The following is a 15,548-nucleotide window of genomic DNA, read 5'->3' on the forward strand; positions in this document are numbered from 1 at the left end:
AATATTTCAATTAGATCATCCCTTTATCTTCTTTATTCAACAGCATACACAACCTCTGATCTTTTCATATTTATCGATGTTAGTCACTCAGCCCCTAAAAACAGGTTCAAGCAACTTCACGCATACTTAAACCGATAGGTCTATAATTTCCTGGTTTAGCTCTCCCACCCTATTTAAATAATGGAGTGGGCCTTACCTGTACATGCTGAGTTCTGGTTTAGGAAGTCTAAATAGAGAAATTACCTCAGTGTGTCAGAGTAAGGGGCTCTCCAATATCATCACAGAATGTCATAACACAGAACTAGGCTGTACCACATCAAATGTGTGTCAGCATTTTTCTGATTTGAGTCATCCAGCCTAATTGCACTCTGCTACTCCCTCCCAGTACCCTTTAATGTTCCTCTTTTTCAAGAAGCTACCTAATTTTTGAAAAGAATTTCTGGATTCTGTTCATGTTTATGGTAGAGAACTTCACATTCTAACCACCTCTGCACACAATTTTTTTTGCAAGGTCTTTTGTTATGGTGGATAGTTGAGTGTTCACTGCAGGCTACTCTGTATATTCTTCACTTTTTTGAGATCTTTCTGTATAGTACACATTTGGTACAAATTACCAGCTCTCAGTCTGCAACCAATGCTGCCCTGTAAACAGCAACTAAGTAACTTAGAAATATACAACAGCATGACAGTTGTATTTCAACCTTCAATTGACCCTCAAATTTAAAAAAAATGTTTCTCGTGCAAATCGGGAATGATGCTGCACCCAGTACCAGCACTAAGTGTACCAATGTCAGATGCAGCACCACCAAGTAGAGCAAAACTCCTCTACTCTGCTACATAATGCACCTTAGCCCCTGCCTTAATAGCATCCACAAATTGCAGACGTTTCATTTCCCATTCCAGCCATTTTATGGCTTCTCCAACCAAAATGGCCAAAGAATGCTGAATTAGGGACAGTTTTAGTTCCATGCCAGTTAGGAAATGAATTGAGACTACCCATATTGGCTTCACATAGGACCTTTGTGGCCAGCAGGCAATGAAGATTTTCAGCTCAGACAGAGCTGCGTTTGAATTGAAAACCCAAAAATGAAAAGGCAGTGTCTACCTTTTACTCGACATTTTTCCTCAACGTGGGTCATATGCCAATGTAACAGTGCCAGATGAATTTTCACAACCCTCCAGGTTGCACAAGCCTGGAAGACTTTGGTGGGGTGAAAACTGAGTGTGAATAATTTATACAGATCTGATAATGTTCATTTTAGCTCTAACAGAGACAAAAACAAATATCTTCAAGTGAACACATTTAACAGCCACCCAGCAAGTTTCCACAATGTACTCTCACAATAGTTCTTGAACCACACAAGTACCGAAAGGAAAAGATACTGCAGAAACAAAGTCATGCTGAGGATTTCCCAGCTCTGATGAGCTACCTTATCAATTACAGCTCACAATTGTGCAACTCTGGTTGAGTTTGTGTGTCAAGTGAGAACCATTATTCATTGGTTTAGATCACACTTGAAGAATGGCCAGTTGTGGGTGAAGTACTGGAGGACTGAAAGTAAAACTGGCATGAATCAATACCTTCAGCGGAGATGGGGTGGAAAAATTATACCCTGTATAAACAACACCCGTAGCAGTTTAACTGGGACAAAATTGAAGAAGCATTTCGCTGCTTTGAATAACACCTCTAATATATTTCATCAGCTCTCAAACTTGCTTGCGATTTCTACCTTGGGAAACATCAGATATTTGAGGGCTGGTGAATGTAGTGCAGAGATATATAAATGTAGCAGGAAGTTTATTACAGTTTTGAGTCAAATACTTCCGTCTCCCTATTAAGTACAGTACCTTTATTTTTTACCTCCTCTTCTTTGCGTTTGAGGAATGCTCGCACTGCAGCAGACTGAACCTCTTTCACTTGCGGATACTTTTTCAGAGGTTTCACTGACAAGCTATAACGCTTCTATTAAGAAAAGAACAAAAAGAAATGGCAATATGACACCAAGTACAATTTGTTCAACTAAACCTTTGGAGAAACAATGGCTGTTAGTATTCTTCCATGAAGCAAATAATTACTGTATATACTCATGTAAAGACAACCCCATCATTTTAGTTTTCCCATTTACATCCTCTCTAAAACCATTTTTTGTTTTTTAAACTTGCCCTATTACCATTTCCTTTAGCCTTGCACCATCATCAATTTTGTCATTTAATCTCTCCTGTCTTCCACTCCCTTCCCTTTGAGTCTCTCCCCACCTTCTCCCTGCCCCTGTAGTTATTTAAAACCCATTACATGCATAATGTTTCCACCTCCAGAGGAAGAACATCAACCTAATACATTAACTCTGTTTCTCTCTCCACAGGCGCTGCCAGACCTGTTGAGTATTTCCAGCATTTTCTGATTTTACTTCAGATTTCTAGCATCTGCAGTATTTTGCTTTTGAGCCTTTTTATCTTGTTTGTTACTCATGCAGTTAAATTTTCTTTCATTCTATACGTCTGAATTTTTTTAAAGGAGCCTCCTTTCAGGTATCTTTTTAAACATCCTCTGAAAACCTATATGCACATCTACTGTATTCTCTTACTTTAGCAAAGAGCCACTTCTCAAAAAATACTATATTTGTCAAACATGACTTGCCGTTAATAAGCCCATGTTGGTTTTCCTTCATCAAATCATGCTTTTCTAAATTCTGAATTCTAAAAGCTTGCATACAATTAACATTACATAAAATTAGCATGCAGGTGCAACAATTGGGAAGGCAAATGGCATTTTGATCTTTATTGCAAGGGAACTAGAGTACAAGAACAAGGAAGTCTTGCTACAATTCTATAGGCCTTTGGTGAGGCCAAACCTGGAGCAGTGTGTGCAGTTTTAGTCTCCATATTTAAGGAAGGATATACTTACATTAGAGTCAGTACACCAAAAGTTTACTAGATTGGTTCCCGAGATGAGTGGGTTGTCTTTTGATGAGAGGCTGAGTAAAGTGGGTCTATACTCTCTGGAGTTCATAAGAATGAGGGGTGATCTCATTGAAACATACAAGATTCTGCAGTGACGTGACAGGGTAGGCGCTAAGAGGTTGCTTTCCCCTGGCTGAGGAATTTAGAACATGGGGATCAGCCTCATGACAAGCAGTTCATTATTTAGGTCGAATTGAGGAGAAACTTCTTCACTCATGAATCTTTGGAATTCTCTACCTTCAAGGTTTGTGAATGTTACGTTATTAAGTGTATTCAAGGCTGGGACAGATAGATCCTTGTGTTCTCAGGAAATCAAGGGATATGGGGAGCAGTAGGAAAGTGGAATCGAGGAAGATCAGTCATGATTGTATTGAATGGTGCAGCAGGCTTGAGGGGCCTGATTTTGCATTTTAAAGTATATCCAAAATGGGTCTACTAGTGAATTGTCATATTAGGAGTGTGTCTTTCCCCTGTGGAATAAAGAGACAACTGCTCATTGTGACAAGCAAAGATATGTTTTGTTGCCAGAATGCAGGCACAAAGGAATGAAAATCTCTTCGATGCATGCAAAGAGGCTACATAATAAATGACATGACTAGCGAGTGAAGAGATCACACAGCAATTACTGAGAAGAACAAGCACGTGGCCATTCCCCAATTTGGCCATACTATTGGGCAACAAGAGGGTCAGGAGAAAGAAAGGGAAAGCAAGAAGTGAAAGCACAAAACAAATAGAATTACTAGATAAGATGGATATTCTTATATTCTCCGAAAGGTTAATTCACTGCCCGAGTTGGTGGTAGAGGCAGAAACTCTAAACTCTTAAAAAGTACCTGGATCTGCACCTTAACTGCTGTAAGCGGCAGGGCTATGGGCCGGGTGCAGGAAGGTGGGATTAGAAAGGGCGCCTGGGTGTCCTCGGGCTGGCATGGACAAGATGAGCTGAATGGCCTCTTTCTGGGCTGTAACTTTTCTATGGTTCTATGGTTAACTGCAGAAAGCCAATGGTCTAAAAACAATCTAGTTAGCATTCTTGGCCAGGAGCACCCCAAAAGCAATTTAAATTGTTGTATGTGAATGAGGAGGGTGGCAAAACCATGATTAATAAATGGGGAGAAAAGGCAGGGCACTACCAGTACCACAGAGCCCAAGGCCTCAGGTTCAGTTAGTGGTTTACAGTGACACCAGCTCACCTCGCAATTTGCCTCACTTTGGGGTGGATGGGAGACAAGGGAAAATTGGAGTTTACTAAGTGACTGCTGCTGAAAACTAAATGTGTGGTTTGAGTTTGATGGTTGCAAAGACCTCCATGAGGAAATAGTATGCCAATGACTCATTCATCGAGTTCACAGAAAGAACGGTGGCTTGGATGAGGTACTGGTTGAGGGCTGCCAAATGCTATGGTATCCCACTTGAGAAATGGGGTGGTGGTGAGGGTCAGGGAAACAGAGGGAAAAATAAGTTGAAAAGGGAGAGAAAGGGTTTTGAGATTCAGTAAAAGACAATTACTCCAGTATGCACAGTACATGAAAACTTAGCATTTGTTTGGAGAATAGCACACTTTCTAAATCCATTTATCTAGACCAATCTTATATTTATTAATCTGTCTCATTGCCATCTCATTTTGTCTTGCAACCCCTTTGTCACTTAATCTCCTCTGCTTTCCACCATGTCACAGACCTTCTCTTGTTCTCATCACCACCACCCACCCCTCTGTCCCTACCGCTGCCCATTTTTTGGTGCAAGCATTCTGAAGTTTTAAACAGCTCGTTTCAAATTTGAATAGTTGGAATCCTTGTTACAGTCCCAGGGGTTCCACCTGGAACCAAAAGATACTATTTTTGAGAAGTCTGTTGGTTTATATAGCAATACAAACAGATGGTGCTTTCAGACACTGGCACTGCAATGAACTCATTTGCATATTTTAACGGTGGTATAAATCAAATACCAGCAACATCCCCCAGCTCCAGCATGTTGTGCAGAATTGTGTTACAGTGTTATAATTTTAGTTTATCTGCTGTCATTAACAGTAGGTAGTACTGTTAGGACAGCAGATAAACTACTGCTGTTGCTGATAACACCCAACATTAACAGTGCTTTATATTATGACTGGTGAGTGCTGGGGCTGCTGGTTCACACAGCTGATAGCGACACCAGAATAGCTAAGGATAGCTGCTGGGAGGGTCCCGACTTTCTTTTTTTTTTAAAACTTCCCAAATTTAGCAAGCTATCTCTGAGATTATGGCTAGCTGCACGAAATCCGTGCATTATTCCCAGTCCCACACTAAGCACAAAATAAATAAGAGCCAAGATGTGAACTCTGCGGTCTTCAAGTTTAGCTAGGAGCTCATTTCCTTTGCATTTAAGAAATTGTATGTGGCATAGAAAAAGATCTAGGGGTCTGCGAAAAGGAAACTGACGTTTAAGATCCATCATGCAACTGTTTTGTAACTTTTTAGATATCATCAGCACTGCTTTGATAGCATCTAAATAAAAAACTTGGTTTCATCTTTGCCAAATGCTTGTTGCAGAAGACTGGACAGTTGGGAGGAAGTGTGCACTTCCCAGAGACAACAGAACAAGATGGGATGAAATGCTTTCTTTTCCTCGAATGTTGCAATGGACCTATAAAATCAATTTGGATAATTTCAACAGTTCCTAGTGGATAAGAGCCCAAAGTATAAAATTACCTAAAATTTGGAACAAACAATCTTACAAAAAATTAATGAGCTTTCTTACTGTGAGAAATTGTAATGACAGAAAACAGTAGGAACTTGCATTTATATAGCACCTTTCACATCCTCAGGATGCACAAAAGCACATCATACCTTTTAAGTGTAGTAACTGTTTTGAAGAAGGCCTTGTGGTGTAGAGGTAGTGGCCCTGCCTCTGAGTCAGAAGTTCCAGGTTCAAGTCCCACTCCAGGACTTGATGATCAAAGAAGACACGTTCATAATGTGGCTAAACAGGTTGAGTATCAACCTGCAAATCCTTCCAACGTACGCCAATGGCAGGTGGTAAAAGGAGAGATTCTGGTCAGCCATGAAATGTGATGGAAAGAAATTGGAACCTCTACAATCGATATCCATAGCTTCATGCTATAATATATATGTAAATATATAACACATATGTAAAAGTGTATGTTCCCACAGCAAAGCAGACTCCTTGATATGACTGGTGACCCAATCCTATGCCTCCTTGCCCTACCACACGGTGGAGGTCTTGGCACTGTGGTTCGGATATGCCTTTGGGCAGAGAACTCAAAAAATATTTTGTAGGCAAATATAGCAATCAATTTAGGCTAGATCCTATAAACAGCTGTGAGATAAAAGGCTTTTAAACCAGGGGATAATTTGAGTGGTCCTTCTATGCACCATTTCCAAGGCTTCTAAATCATCCACTATGTCATGGGACTAAAATTGGACACAGTATTCTAGACAAGGCCTAACACCATTATTCTGTTTTATAGTGGATCACCCTTGCCAGGCACCCTAGTTCTCTAGTTTTCCTTGTGAAATGTGGGAGGAGAAATTTTTTTGCTGAATGTATGAACCAAAGTGGGCTGAACAACCCACTTCAGCTATAAGGGTTTGCGAAAAGTCACTTTATATGTTGGTTTAGAGAACTTGCATTTATATAGGGCATTTCACAACCTTGGGGTGCCCAAAGTGTTTTATAGTCAATGAAGTGTTTGAGTGTAGTCACTTATGTTGTGGGGAAATGTTTAAAGAGGGCAAAGAGGGGCTTGGAATAACAGCTCATCCAAAAAATGGCACCCCATCGGTGCAGTAGTCCCTCAGTACTACACTGTATGTGCACTCAAGTGTAACATTTGCTTTAGCATACTAATTATCATTGGATGTATATGGCATGTTGGCATTTATGTTTTGTGAAAAATTCCACTTCAGCACATACATTTTAATGCACAAACATACTTCATAATAAGGGAAATTTGCTTTACTGAAATCAGTAGCCTATGGTGTGGTTAGATGAAAATTTCACATGTCCATTACTAAAATCCTGGTGGAAACAGATTTGTAAATTAGCCCACCAACAACAGTGGCTATAATTCAAATTATTCAAAAATCTTATACAAAGATAATCCCTTATTGCAGATAGCTGCTCCAGTACAATAGATCTGCCTCCGAACGCCAGGCATCACTAATAATGAAAAAGCACATTAACAAAAAATCATATTGCAATTACAAAGTTACTGGATTCTTCAGGGTCATACTCATCTATTGAAGCACAAGAAAGTCTACTCAGAGCCAATCCCAGCCCACCAAAAAAAAACTAATTTGAATATTTTAGATAGTAATAAATTTCCAGGGTTTGAAAGTTGTTTGCTGTTGCACTATTTCTGAAGAAAAATGTGCTGTGTATGCAGCTTCTTTATCTCTCCATTCAAAACCACCACCGATACACATTAACAAACTCAAAGCAAACAGCTGCAACTCTCTGTCCTACCCAATCACTCATTGTTATAATTAGCTGTGATGCAATATGACTTTACGAGCAACAAAAATAAAAGAAGAAATACTCATTACCATTTCTCAAACACGATTTAACATCGCTCCCCACTAACTAAGACTAGCATCTAAGGCATATCAACAACTTCGCAAACTGTGAATAGAGAAAGGTAGATGGAGGGAGCTGTCACAGTGAGAACCTCACCTAGGCTCAGTTCCTACTCAGCAGATTGATACTTCCAAATGCTGTTGTTCAGCTTTAAAGTTTTGCTTGCTGTGCAGCAATCTTCAGATCAGACTTACCAGACATGATAGAGTACAATTTTACCCCTGAAGTTTGTTATTCCAAGCAACCAGCTAAGAGCACAAAAAACCCAATACATTTTAGAACCCCAATTCTAGCTTTATGGTGTGTGACATATATAATATATATGTCGAAATATTTACCAGATTATTGCTGATTCTTTTTAGGGCCGCGCCTGACTTATCTCTTGCATACTTGGTGGGACAATTCTATTTCTTTCAATTCTCAAGTCTGACAGCTACTACCGCCTACTTCTATTCTTTATCATCGTTAAAGTTTCCTCCAGAGCCCTTGGCTTTATTTTTTTTGGTCAATCATATCTATTCTTAACAATTCAGGTCAAATTTTATCCAATACTTCATCACTGGCAAGGCTCTAACAGCCCTCTCATTCCTGGACAGGATACAAGAAAAAGCTTGTCTGACACAAACTTGTATTCTTACCTCTAGTCTCCCTCAATATCAATCATCACCCCATTTTCATATACTATTACATTCCTCTGAACTTTCTTTTCTGTCATGCTACGTGTTCATTATTCTACATGTTTAACTTCCATTCTACCTCCTTATCATATTGATATTACATCATCACACTGTCTTCTATTCCTAGGAGTTTCAAACTGCGACACCCCTACCTATGTCACTCTTCTTGTTCTTACAATCCTGAGACTTCATAAAAATCAAGATATCATCTAATCAACAATTCCTGCTTTATATCAGTAAAAGTATATATATACTTTTCCCAAAATCAATGGCAGGGCCTACAACTTAGTTTTCTCAATTCATAACGCACAAGTTTACGCAGGTTCTGATTTGACAAATCATATTTGTCACTCCTGAGTATTATAGCAGCTTTTAATCTATACTTCCTGTTCCAAGCATTCCTTGGTGGTGTCATTGAGAACTACTGCATGCAAAAATGGTACAATCAAACCAAAGACTTATTTTACAATCAAACAAAGCTTTTAGAAAATTAATTTAACACCGTAATAGCTGTAAATCTCATCAACCTGGCAAGTGTTAGCAGGGAGTGAGTGGGAAACATTTTACAGAGTCCACAGACGTGCCACTAACATCAGTATCATGTGCCATTAAAACTGCATTTTGCTGATAGTGCCATAAGCAAGGCCACTTCAAGACAAAACCTTTTTTGAATTGTCTCCGTGAAAACAACTCGCACAGCATCCCCAGAGAAAAGCCTTTGATATAAAGGGATTTTTGAAATTCTGGGCAACTCCGGCAACTTGCTGTAATATGTTTTCTGCCATCTGAAATTCTCTGGGGTCAGGCCACACCTGGAATACATTTGCATTCATTTCTGAGCACCACATATCTAAGGGGACTTCAGAAATAGAAACTGTTGCTGTTTATGCATTAAAGGGGGAATCTCAAGAGTAATGGGGATAGTAAAGTTCAGCAAAGTTAAATTTCTTTTACTGATGAAAGGTTTACTTCTGGAAGTTTTAAAAGGAATCTTATTAAAGCATCAAAATATTAAACGGATGGATAGGATAAATTTACGTCACTTCAAAATATATCAGATAGAATCGAGATACATAAACACAAGTGAAAATCAATTTCAAACTTTAGAAATAATCACTCTACTCAGTAATACTTGGAGTAATCAGCCAGGCAACATAGATTTATTCTTCGTCTCATCCGACGCCTCAACAAGAAACTTTTTCTCTTTCTCTCAAGTGCTAAGGAACGCAAGCTCCAACAACTCATCGACACCAACACCCATCTGGGACCCTCCACCCCTGCTTGTCCCTCCGTCCCCACCCCATCTTCCAATCCCAGCCCCAGCCACGTATTCACTATACCCCCTGACCTTCCCCTCTCCGATGCTGAACGTTCAGTGCTCAGCAAAGGACTTAGTTTCATACCCTTACGCCCTCATCTCAATGAATTTCGGGCTCGGCACGATGCTGAACTCTTCTTCCGCCGTCTTCATCTCCGTGCTCACTTCTTTGGGCAGGAGTCCTCTCCCCGTTCAACGGATCCTTTTACCCACCTCCAATATTCTCCCTCCACCTGGACCCCTCCCTCTGGATTCTTACCTTCTCTTGATCTTTTCATTGAGAACTGTCGGCGTGACATTAGCCGTCTCAATTTCTCTGCTCCTCTCACCCATTCTAATCTGTCTCTCTTTGAACTTACTGCACTCCGTTCTCTCAGGTCCAACCCCAACATTGTCATCAAACCCACTGACAAGGGTGGTGCTGTTGTTGTCTGGCGCACTGACCTCTACCTCACGGAGGCTGAGCGTCAACTCGCAGACACTTCCTCCTACCTCTCCCTGGACCATGACCCCACCACTGAACATCAAGCCATTGTTTCCAGGACTGTCAGTGACCTCATCTCCTCTAGAGATCTTCCTCCCACAGCTTCCAACCTGATAGTCGCCCAACCTCGGACGGCCCGCTTCTACCTCCTACCCAAAATCCACAAACAGAACTGTCCCGGCAGACCGATCGTGTCAGCCTGTTCCTGCCATACGGAACTCATTTCTCGTTATCTTGACTCCCTTCTCTCTCCCCTTGTCCAGTCCCTTCCCACCTACATCCATGATTCCTCTGACACCTTACGTCACATCAACAATTTCCAGTTCCCTGGCCCCAACCGCTTCCTCTTCACCATGGATGTCCAATCCCTCAACACCTCCATCCCCCACCAGGATGGTCTGAGGGCCCTTAGCTTCTTCCTTGAACAGAGGCCCCAACAATCCCCATCCACCACTACTCTCCTCCGTCTGGCTGAACTTGTTCTCACACTGAACAATTTCTCCTTTAACTCCTCTCACTTCCTCCAAATAAAAGGTGTGGCTATGGGTACCCGCATGGGCCCCAGCTGTGCCTGTCTCTTTATGGGGTATGTGGAACATTCCTTGTTCCAGTCCTACTCCGGCTCCCTCCCACAACTCTTTCTCCGGTACATCGATGATTACTTCGGTGCGGCTTCATGCTCTCGTCTGGACCTGGAAAAATGTATTAATTTTGCTTCCAATCTCCACCCCTCCATCATTTTCACATGGTCCATCTCTGACACTTCCCTTCCGTTCCTTGACCTCTCTGTCTCAATTTCTGATGATAGACTGTCCACCAATATCCATTACAAGCCTACCGACTCCCACAGCTACCTCGACTACAGCTCCTCACACCTCGCTTCCTGCAAGGACTCCATCCCATTCTCTCAGTTCCTTCGCCTCCGTCGCATCTGTTCTGATGACACTACCTTCAAAAACAGTTCCTCTGACATGTCCTCCTTCTTCCTTAACCGAGGTTTTCCACCCACGGTCATTGACAGGGCCCTCAACCGTGTCCGGCCCATCTCCCGCGCATCCGCCCTAACGCCTTCTCCTCCCTCCCAGAAACATGATAGGGCCCCCCTTGTCCTCACTTATCACCCCACCAGCCTCCGCATTCAAAGGATCATCCTCCGCCATTTCCGCCAACTCCAGCATGATGCCACCACCAAACACATCTTCCCTTCACCCCCCCTGGTGGCATTCCGTAGGGATCATTCCCTCCGTGACACCCTGGTCCACTCCTCCATCACCCCCTACTCCTCAACCCCCACCTATGGCACCTCCCCATGCCCACGCAGAAGATGCAACACCTGCCCCTTCACTTCCTCTCTCCTCACCGTCCAAGGGCCCAAACACTCCTTTCAAGTGATGCAGCATTTCACTTGCATTTCCCCTAGCTTAGTCTACTGCATTCGTTGCTCCCAATGCGGTCTCCTCTACATTGGAGAGACCAAACGCAAACTGGGCGACCATTTTGCAGAACACCTGCGGTCTGTCCGCAAGAAAGACCCAAACCTCCCTGTCGCTTGCCATTTTAACACTCCACCCTGCTCTCTTGCCCACATGTCTGTCCTTGGCTTGCTGCATTGTTCCAGTGAAGCCCAAAGCAAACTGGAGGAACAGCACCTCATCTTCCGACTAGGGACTTTACAGCCTTCCGGGCTGAATATTGAATTCAACAACTTTAGATCTTAAACTCCCTCCCCCCATCCCCACCCCGTTTCTTCCCCCTCCCTTTTGTTTTTTTCAATAATTTATATAGATTTTTCTTTTCCCACCTATTTCCATTATTTTTAAATCTACAACTAATACCTTGTCAGTCTTTCCACCCCATCCCCACTAGAGCTGTACCTTGAGTGTCCTGCCATCCATTCTTAATTAGCACATTTTCTTAGATAATATCACCACCTTCAACACCTCTTTGATCCTTTTGTCTGTGACATCTTTTGATTATCTGCTCCTATCACTGCCTGCTTGTCCCTACAACCACCCCCGCCCCCTCAACTTCTCTCTCTCTCCCCTCTCCCCCCCTCCTCTTAAACCAGCTTATATTTCACCCCTCTCCTAACTATACTCAGTTCTGCTGAAGGGTCATGAGGACTCGAAACGTCGACTCTTTTCTTCTCCGCCGATGCTGCCAGACCTGCTGAGTTTTTCCAGGTAATTCTGTTTTTGTGTAGAATTAAAGGCATGAGTTGGGCTCAAAATGCAGTTAGATGTTTGTGTTCTTTGTCCAATTGTCCTTGCCTAGTCCTTAAACGTTGTTACAAATGATCAATTACAAAAAAGATAAATATTTAAGTATATTTTAATATAAAATATTTAGAGTATTTGTTTCTATCTCCTAACTGACCCGAGTGACTCTGGATTATATGGCTATCTTTACGTCATGTATTTGTATGGTTTTTATTGGGAACAAGCTCTTGAAGTTCAATTTGGTGTGTCATTCGCCTGTACCCAGTTCAATGAAGAGAACAGATTTATTACGTATTACACACAGACAGCAAAAGCTTGATTCACAGGGCTGTTTATGGTCCCACAGGCTTACTAGCCATCTGCCTCGCCTGGATTCGAAAGGTTAAATGCAAACTATTATAACTTGTGCAATACAAGTTAGCTATTCAACTGCACTTAATGGCATTAATGCAATATCGCACACTGGGAATATATGGGGTACTTGAAGGGTATCAGAGTTTCATCAGATGCTGGGGTACTTTAAGGGAATAATGTAAATCTCTCCTGGCCTGTCTCTAGGTATTGGAGTATTTAAAGGGTGTAATAACTGTTATACTTATAATAGCACCTTTAACATAATAAAACATCCCAAGACGTTTCATAGGAGCATTACAAAACAAAATATGTAACCGAACCAAATAAAGAGATACTAGGTCATCTGCCAAAAGCTTGGTCAAAGAGTTAGGTTTTAAGGAATGTCTTAAAGGAGTAAAATGAGGCAGAGGGGCAGAGAAGTGTAGGGATGGAATTCCAGAACTTAGGACCTAGGCAGCTGATGGCACAGCCGCCAATGGTGAAGCGAATAAAATCAGGGATGCTCAAGATGCAATAACTAAAGGGGTGCCGATTTCTTAAAGCGTTTGTGGGACTGTAGGAAACTACAGATAGGGAGGGACAGCACCATGGAGCCACTTGAAAACAAGGAGAATTTTAACAGGCAGCGAATGCAGGTCAGCAAGCACAGGGATGATATTTGAACGGGATTTAGTACTTGTTAAGACATGGGCAGCAGATTTTTACAAGTTTACAAAGGTACAATGTGTGAGACTAACCAAGAGTGAATTGGCATAGTCACGACCAGAGGCACGACTGAGGGATTAAGCAGCAGATGAGCTGAGACAAGGCGAAGTCGGATGATTTAAGAAGGTGGACATAAGCAGTCTTATTGATAGAGTGAATATGTGGTCAGAAGTTCATCTTGGGGTCAAGTATGATACCAGGGTTGCAAACACTGGTTTAGTCTCAAACAGTTGACAGGGAGAGGGATGGAATTAAAGATGGCTTGAAAATGAGAGTTTGGAGCAGGGATCGAAAACAATGGCTTCAGTCTTCCCAATGTTTAACTGGACATCAGAAAAACAGTCCAATAACGTAGCAACAGTGGAGTTGTCAAGAGGGGTGGTGATGAGGTAGAGCTGGGTGTTGTCAGCATACATGTGAAAACTAACGTTGTGCTTTCTGATAATGTTGCTGAGGGGCAACATGTAAATGAGAAAAGGAAAAGACCAAGGATTCGCCCTTGGGTTGACATCAGAGGTGATGGCGCAGGAGTGAGAAAAGAAGACATGAGTAATATTGTGACTATAGGTAGATAAGAACTGAACCACTTCCACCCAGCTAGACAACAATGGAGAGGAGTTTGAGGAGGGTGATGTGGTCAGTTGTGCTAAAAGCTGCAGACAAGTTAAGAAGGATAAAGAAGGAAAGTTTCCTTTGCACAGGATGGTCACTTGAGACTTGGATTAGAGCCAGTTCAGTACTGCGGCAGGATGCAAACTTGATAGAGGAGTTCAAACATGGAATTCTGGGAAAGACAAGCAGCAATTTGGAAGGTAACAGCACATACAGGGACTTTGGAGAGGAAAAGGAGGTTGGAGATGGGCCAATAGATTGCAAGGTGGGGGTCAAGGATTGCTATTTTGATGAGAATATAAATTGCCAGGGCTGACTCTGGGTGCTGGAGTATTTAAAGGGTTCCCCAGGCCTGACCCTGGGTGCTGGGGTATTTAAAGGGTTCCCCGGGCCTGACTCTGGGTGCTGGGGTATTTAAAGAGTTTCCCAGGCCTGACTCTGGGTGCTGGGGTATTTAAAGGATTCCCTGGGCCTGACTCTGGGTGCTGGGGTATTTAAAGGGTTCCCCAGGCCTGACTCTGGGTGCTGGGGTATTTAAAGGGTTCCCCGGGCCTGACTCTGGGTGCTGGGGTATTTAAAGGGTTCCCCGGGCCTGACTCTGGGTGCTGGGGTATTTAAAGGGTTCCCCGGGCCTGACTCTGGGTGCTGGGGTATTTAAAGGGTTCCCCGGGCCTGACTCTGGGTGCTGGGGTATTTAAAGGGTTCCCCGGGCCTGACTCTGGGTGCTGGGGTATTTAAAGGGTTCCCCGGGCCCGACTCTGGGTGCTGGGGTATTTAAAGGGTTCCCCGGGCCTGACTCTGGGTGCTGGGGTATTTAAAGGGTTCCCCGGGCCTGACTCTGGGTGCTGGGGTATTTAAAGGGTTCCCCGGGCCTGACTCTGGGTGCTGGGGTATTTAAAGGGTTCCCCGGGCCTGACTCTGGGTGCTGGGGTATTTAAAGGGTTTGCGGCTGTTACTCACCGTGCGCTGGGCATCCACCCGGTTCTCGGTTGCTTTGTTGAGAATGCTGCTGAAGTCCATGACTCCGAGCTCTCCGGGAACGGAGGTTCCAGATCCAACGTAGCCTTCGGCAGACAATATCGTCACTTCCGTATCGCTGAGCAGCACTTCCGGCCGCTGGGGCTGTCACGTGGTCGGAAGTAGGTTCCAGTCTGTGACATCACTCTTGCCGTGTTCCGCGAAGAGCGTGAGCGAAATGTAGGCAATACCCTGATTCAGCAAGCAGTGCGCGCACATTATGGCGATATCCCTGACTCAACAACCAATGAACAGACAATAAGAGGATTTTTAACTCAACAACGACTGCACACACATTATGGACCTGTCCCTCCAATACCTCCATACACACACATTATAGGGGTATCCCAGACTGAATAACGCACGTTACTGGGGTATCTTGAACTCAACAACCAATACAAACGCATTACAGGACTATTTCTAACTCAAAAACCAATCGAATGCACACACATTACAGGAGTATTCCTGGCTCCAAAACCAATACACACACACTACAGATATATGCAAGACAAAAGCAAAATACTGCAGATGCTGGAAATCTGAAACAAAAACAAAAATTGCTGGAAAAGCTCAGCAGGTCAGACAGCACCTGTGGAGAGGAAGACAGAGTTAACATTTCAAGTC

At 42.9% G+C, this 15,548-nt stretch overlaps 1 protein-coding gene across 6 annotated transcripts in view; it reads right to left on the bottom strand.

Moving 5' to 3' along the window:
• spty2d1 (SPT2 chromatin protein domain containing 1) overlaps window positions 1–15,013 on the bottom strand; it is a 31,940-nt gene extending 16,927 nt beyond the window's left edge. For 3 of the 6 annotated variants that reach the window (XM_078549071.1, XM_078549069.1, XM_078549068.1), the window contains exons 1-2: window positions 14,868–15,013; window positions 1,849–1,963 (exon numbers count right to left, since the gene is read on the bottom strand). In XM_078549071.1, coding sequence (XP_078405197.1) covers window positions 1,849–1,963; window positions 14,868–14,927 — 175 coding nt within the window. In that variant the 5' untranslated portion in view covers window positions 14,928–15,013. Of the gene's footprint in view, window positions 1–1,848; window positions 1,964–5,788; window positions 6,059–14,867 lie in introns of all 6 variants that reach the window. The other 3 variants (XM_078549074.1, XM_078549072.1, XM_078549073.1) reach the window with 2 other exon arrangements.
• Between the last annotated feature and the right edge of the window lie 535 nt (window positions 15,014–15,548).

This window comes from Cetorhinus maximus, chromosome 9 (assembly GCF_964194155.1).
Source record: "Cetorhinus maximus chromosome 9, sCetMax3.hap1.1, whole genome shotgun sequence".
Lineage (NCBI taxonomy): Eukaryota > Metazoa > Chordata > Chondrichthyes > Lamniformes > Cetorhinidae > Cetorhinus > Cetorhinus maximus.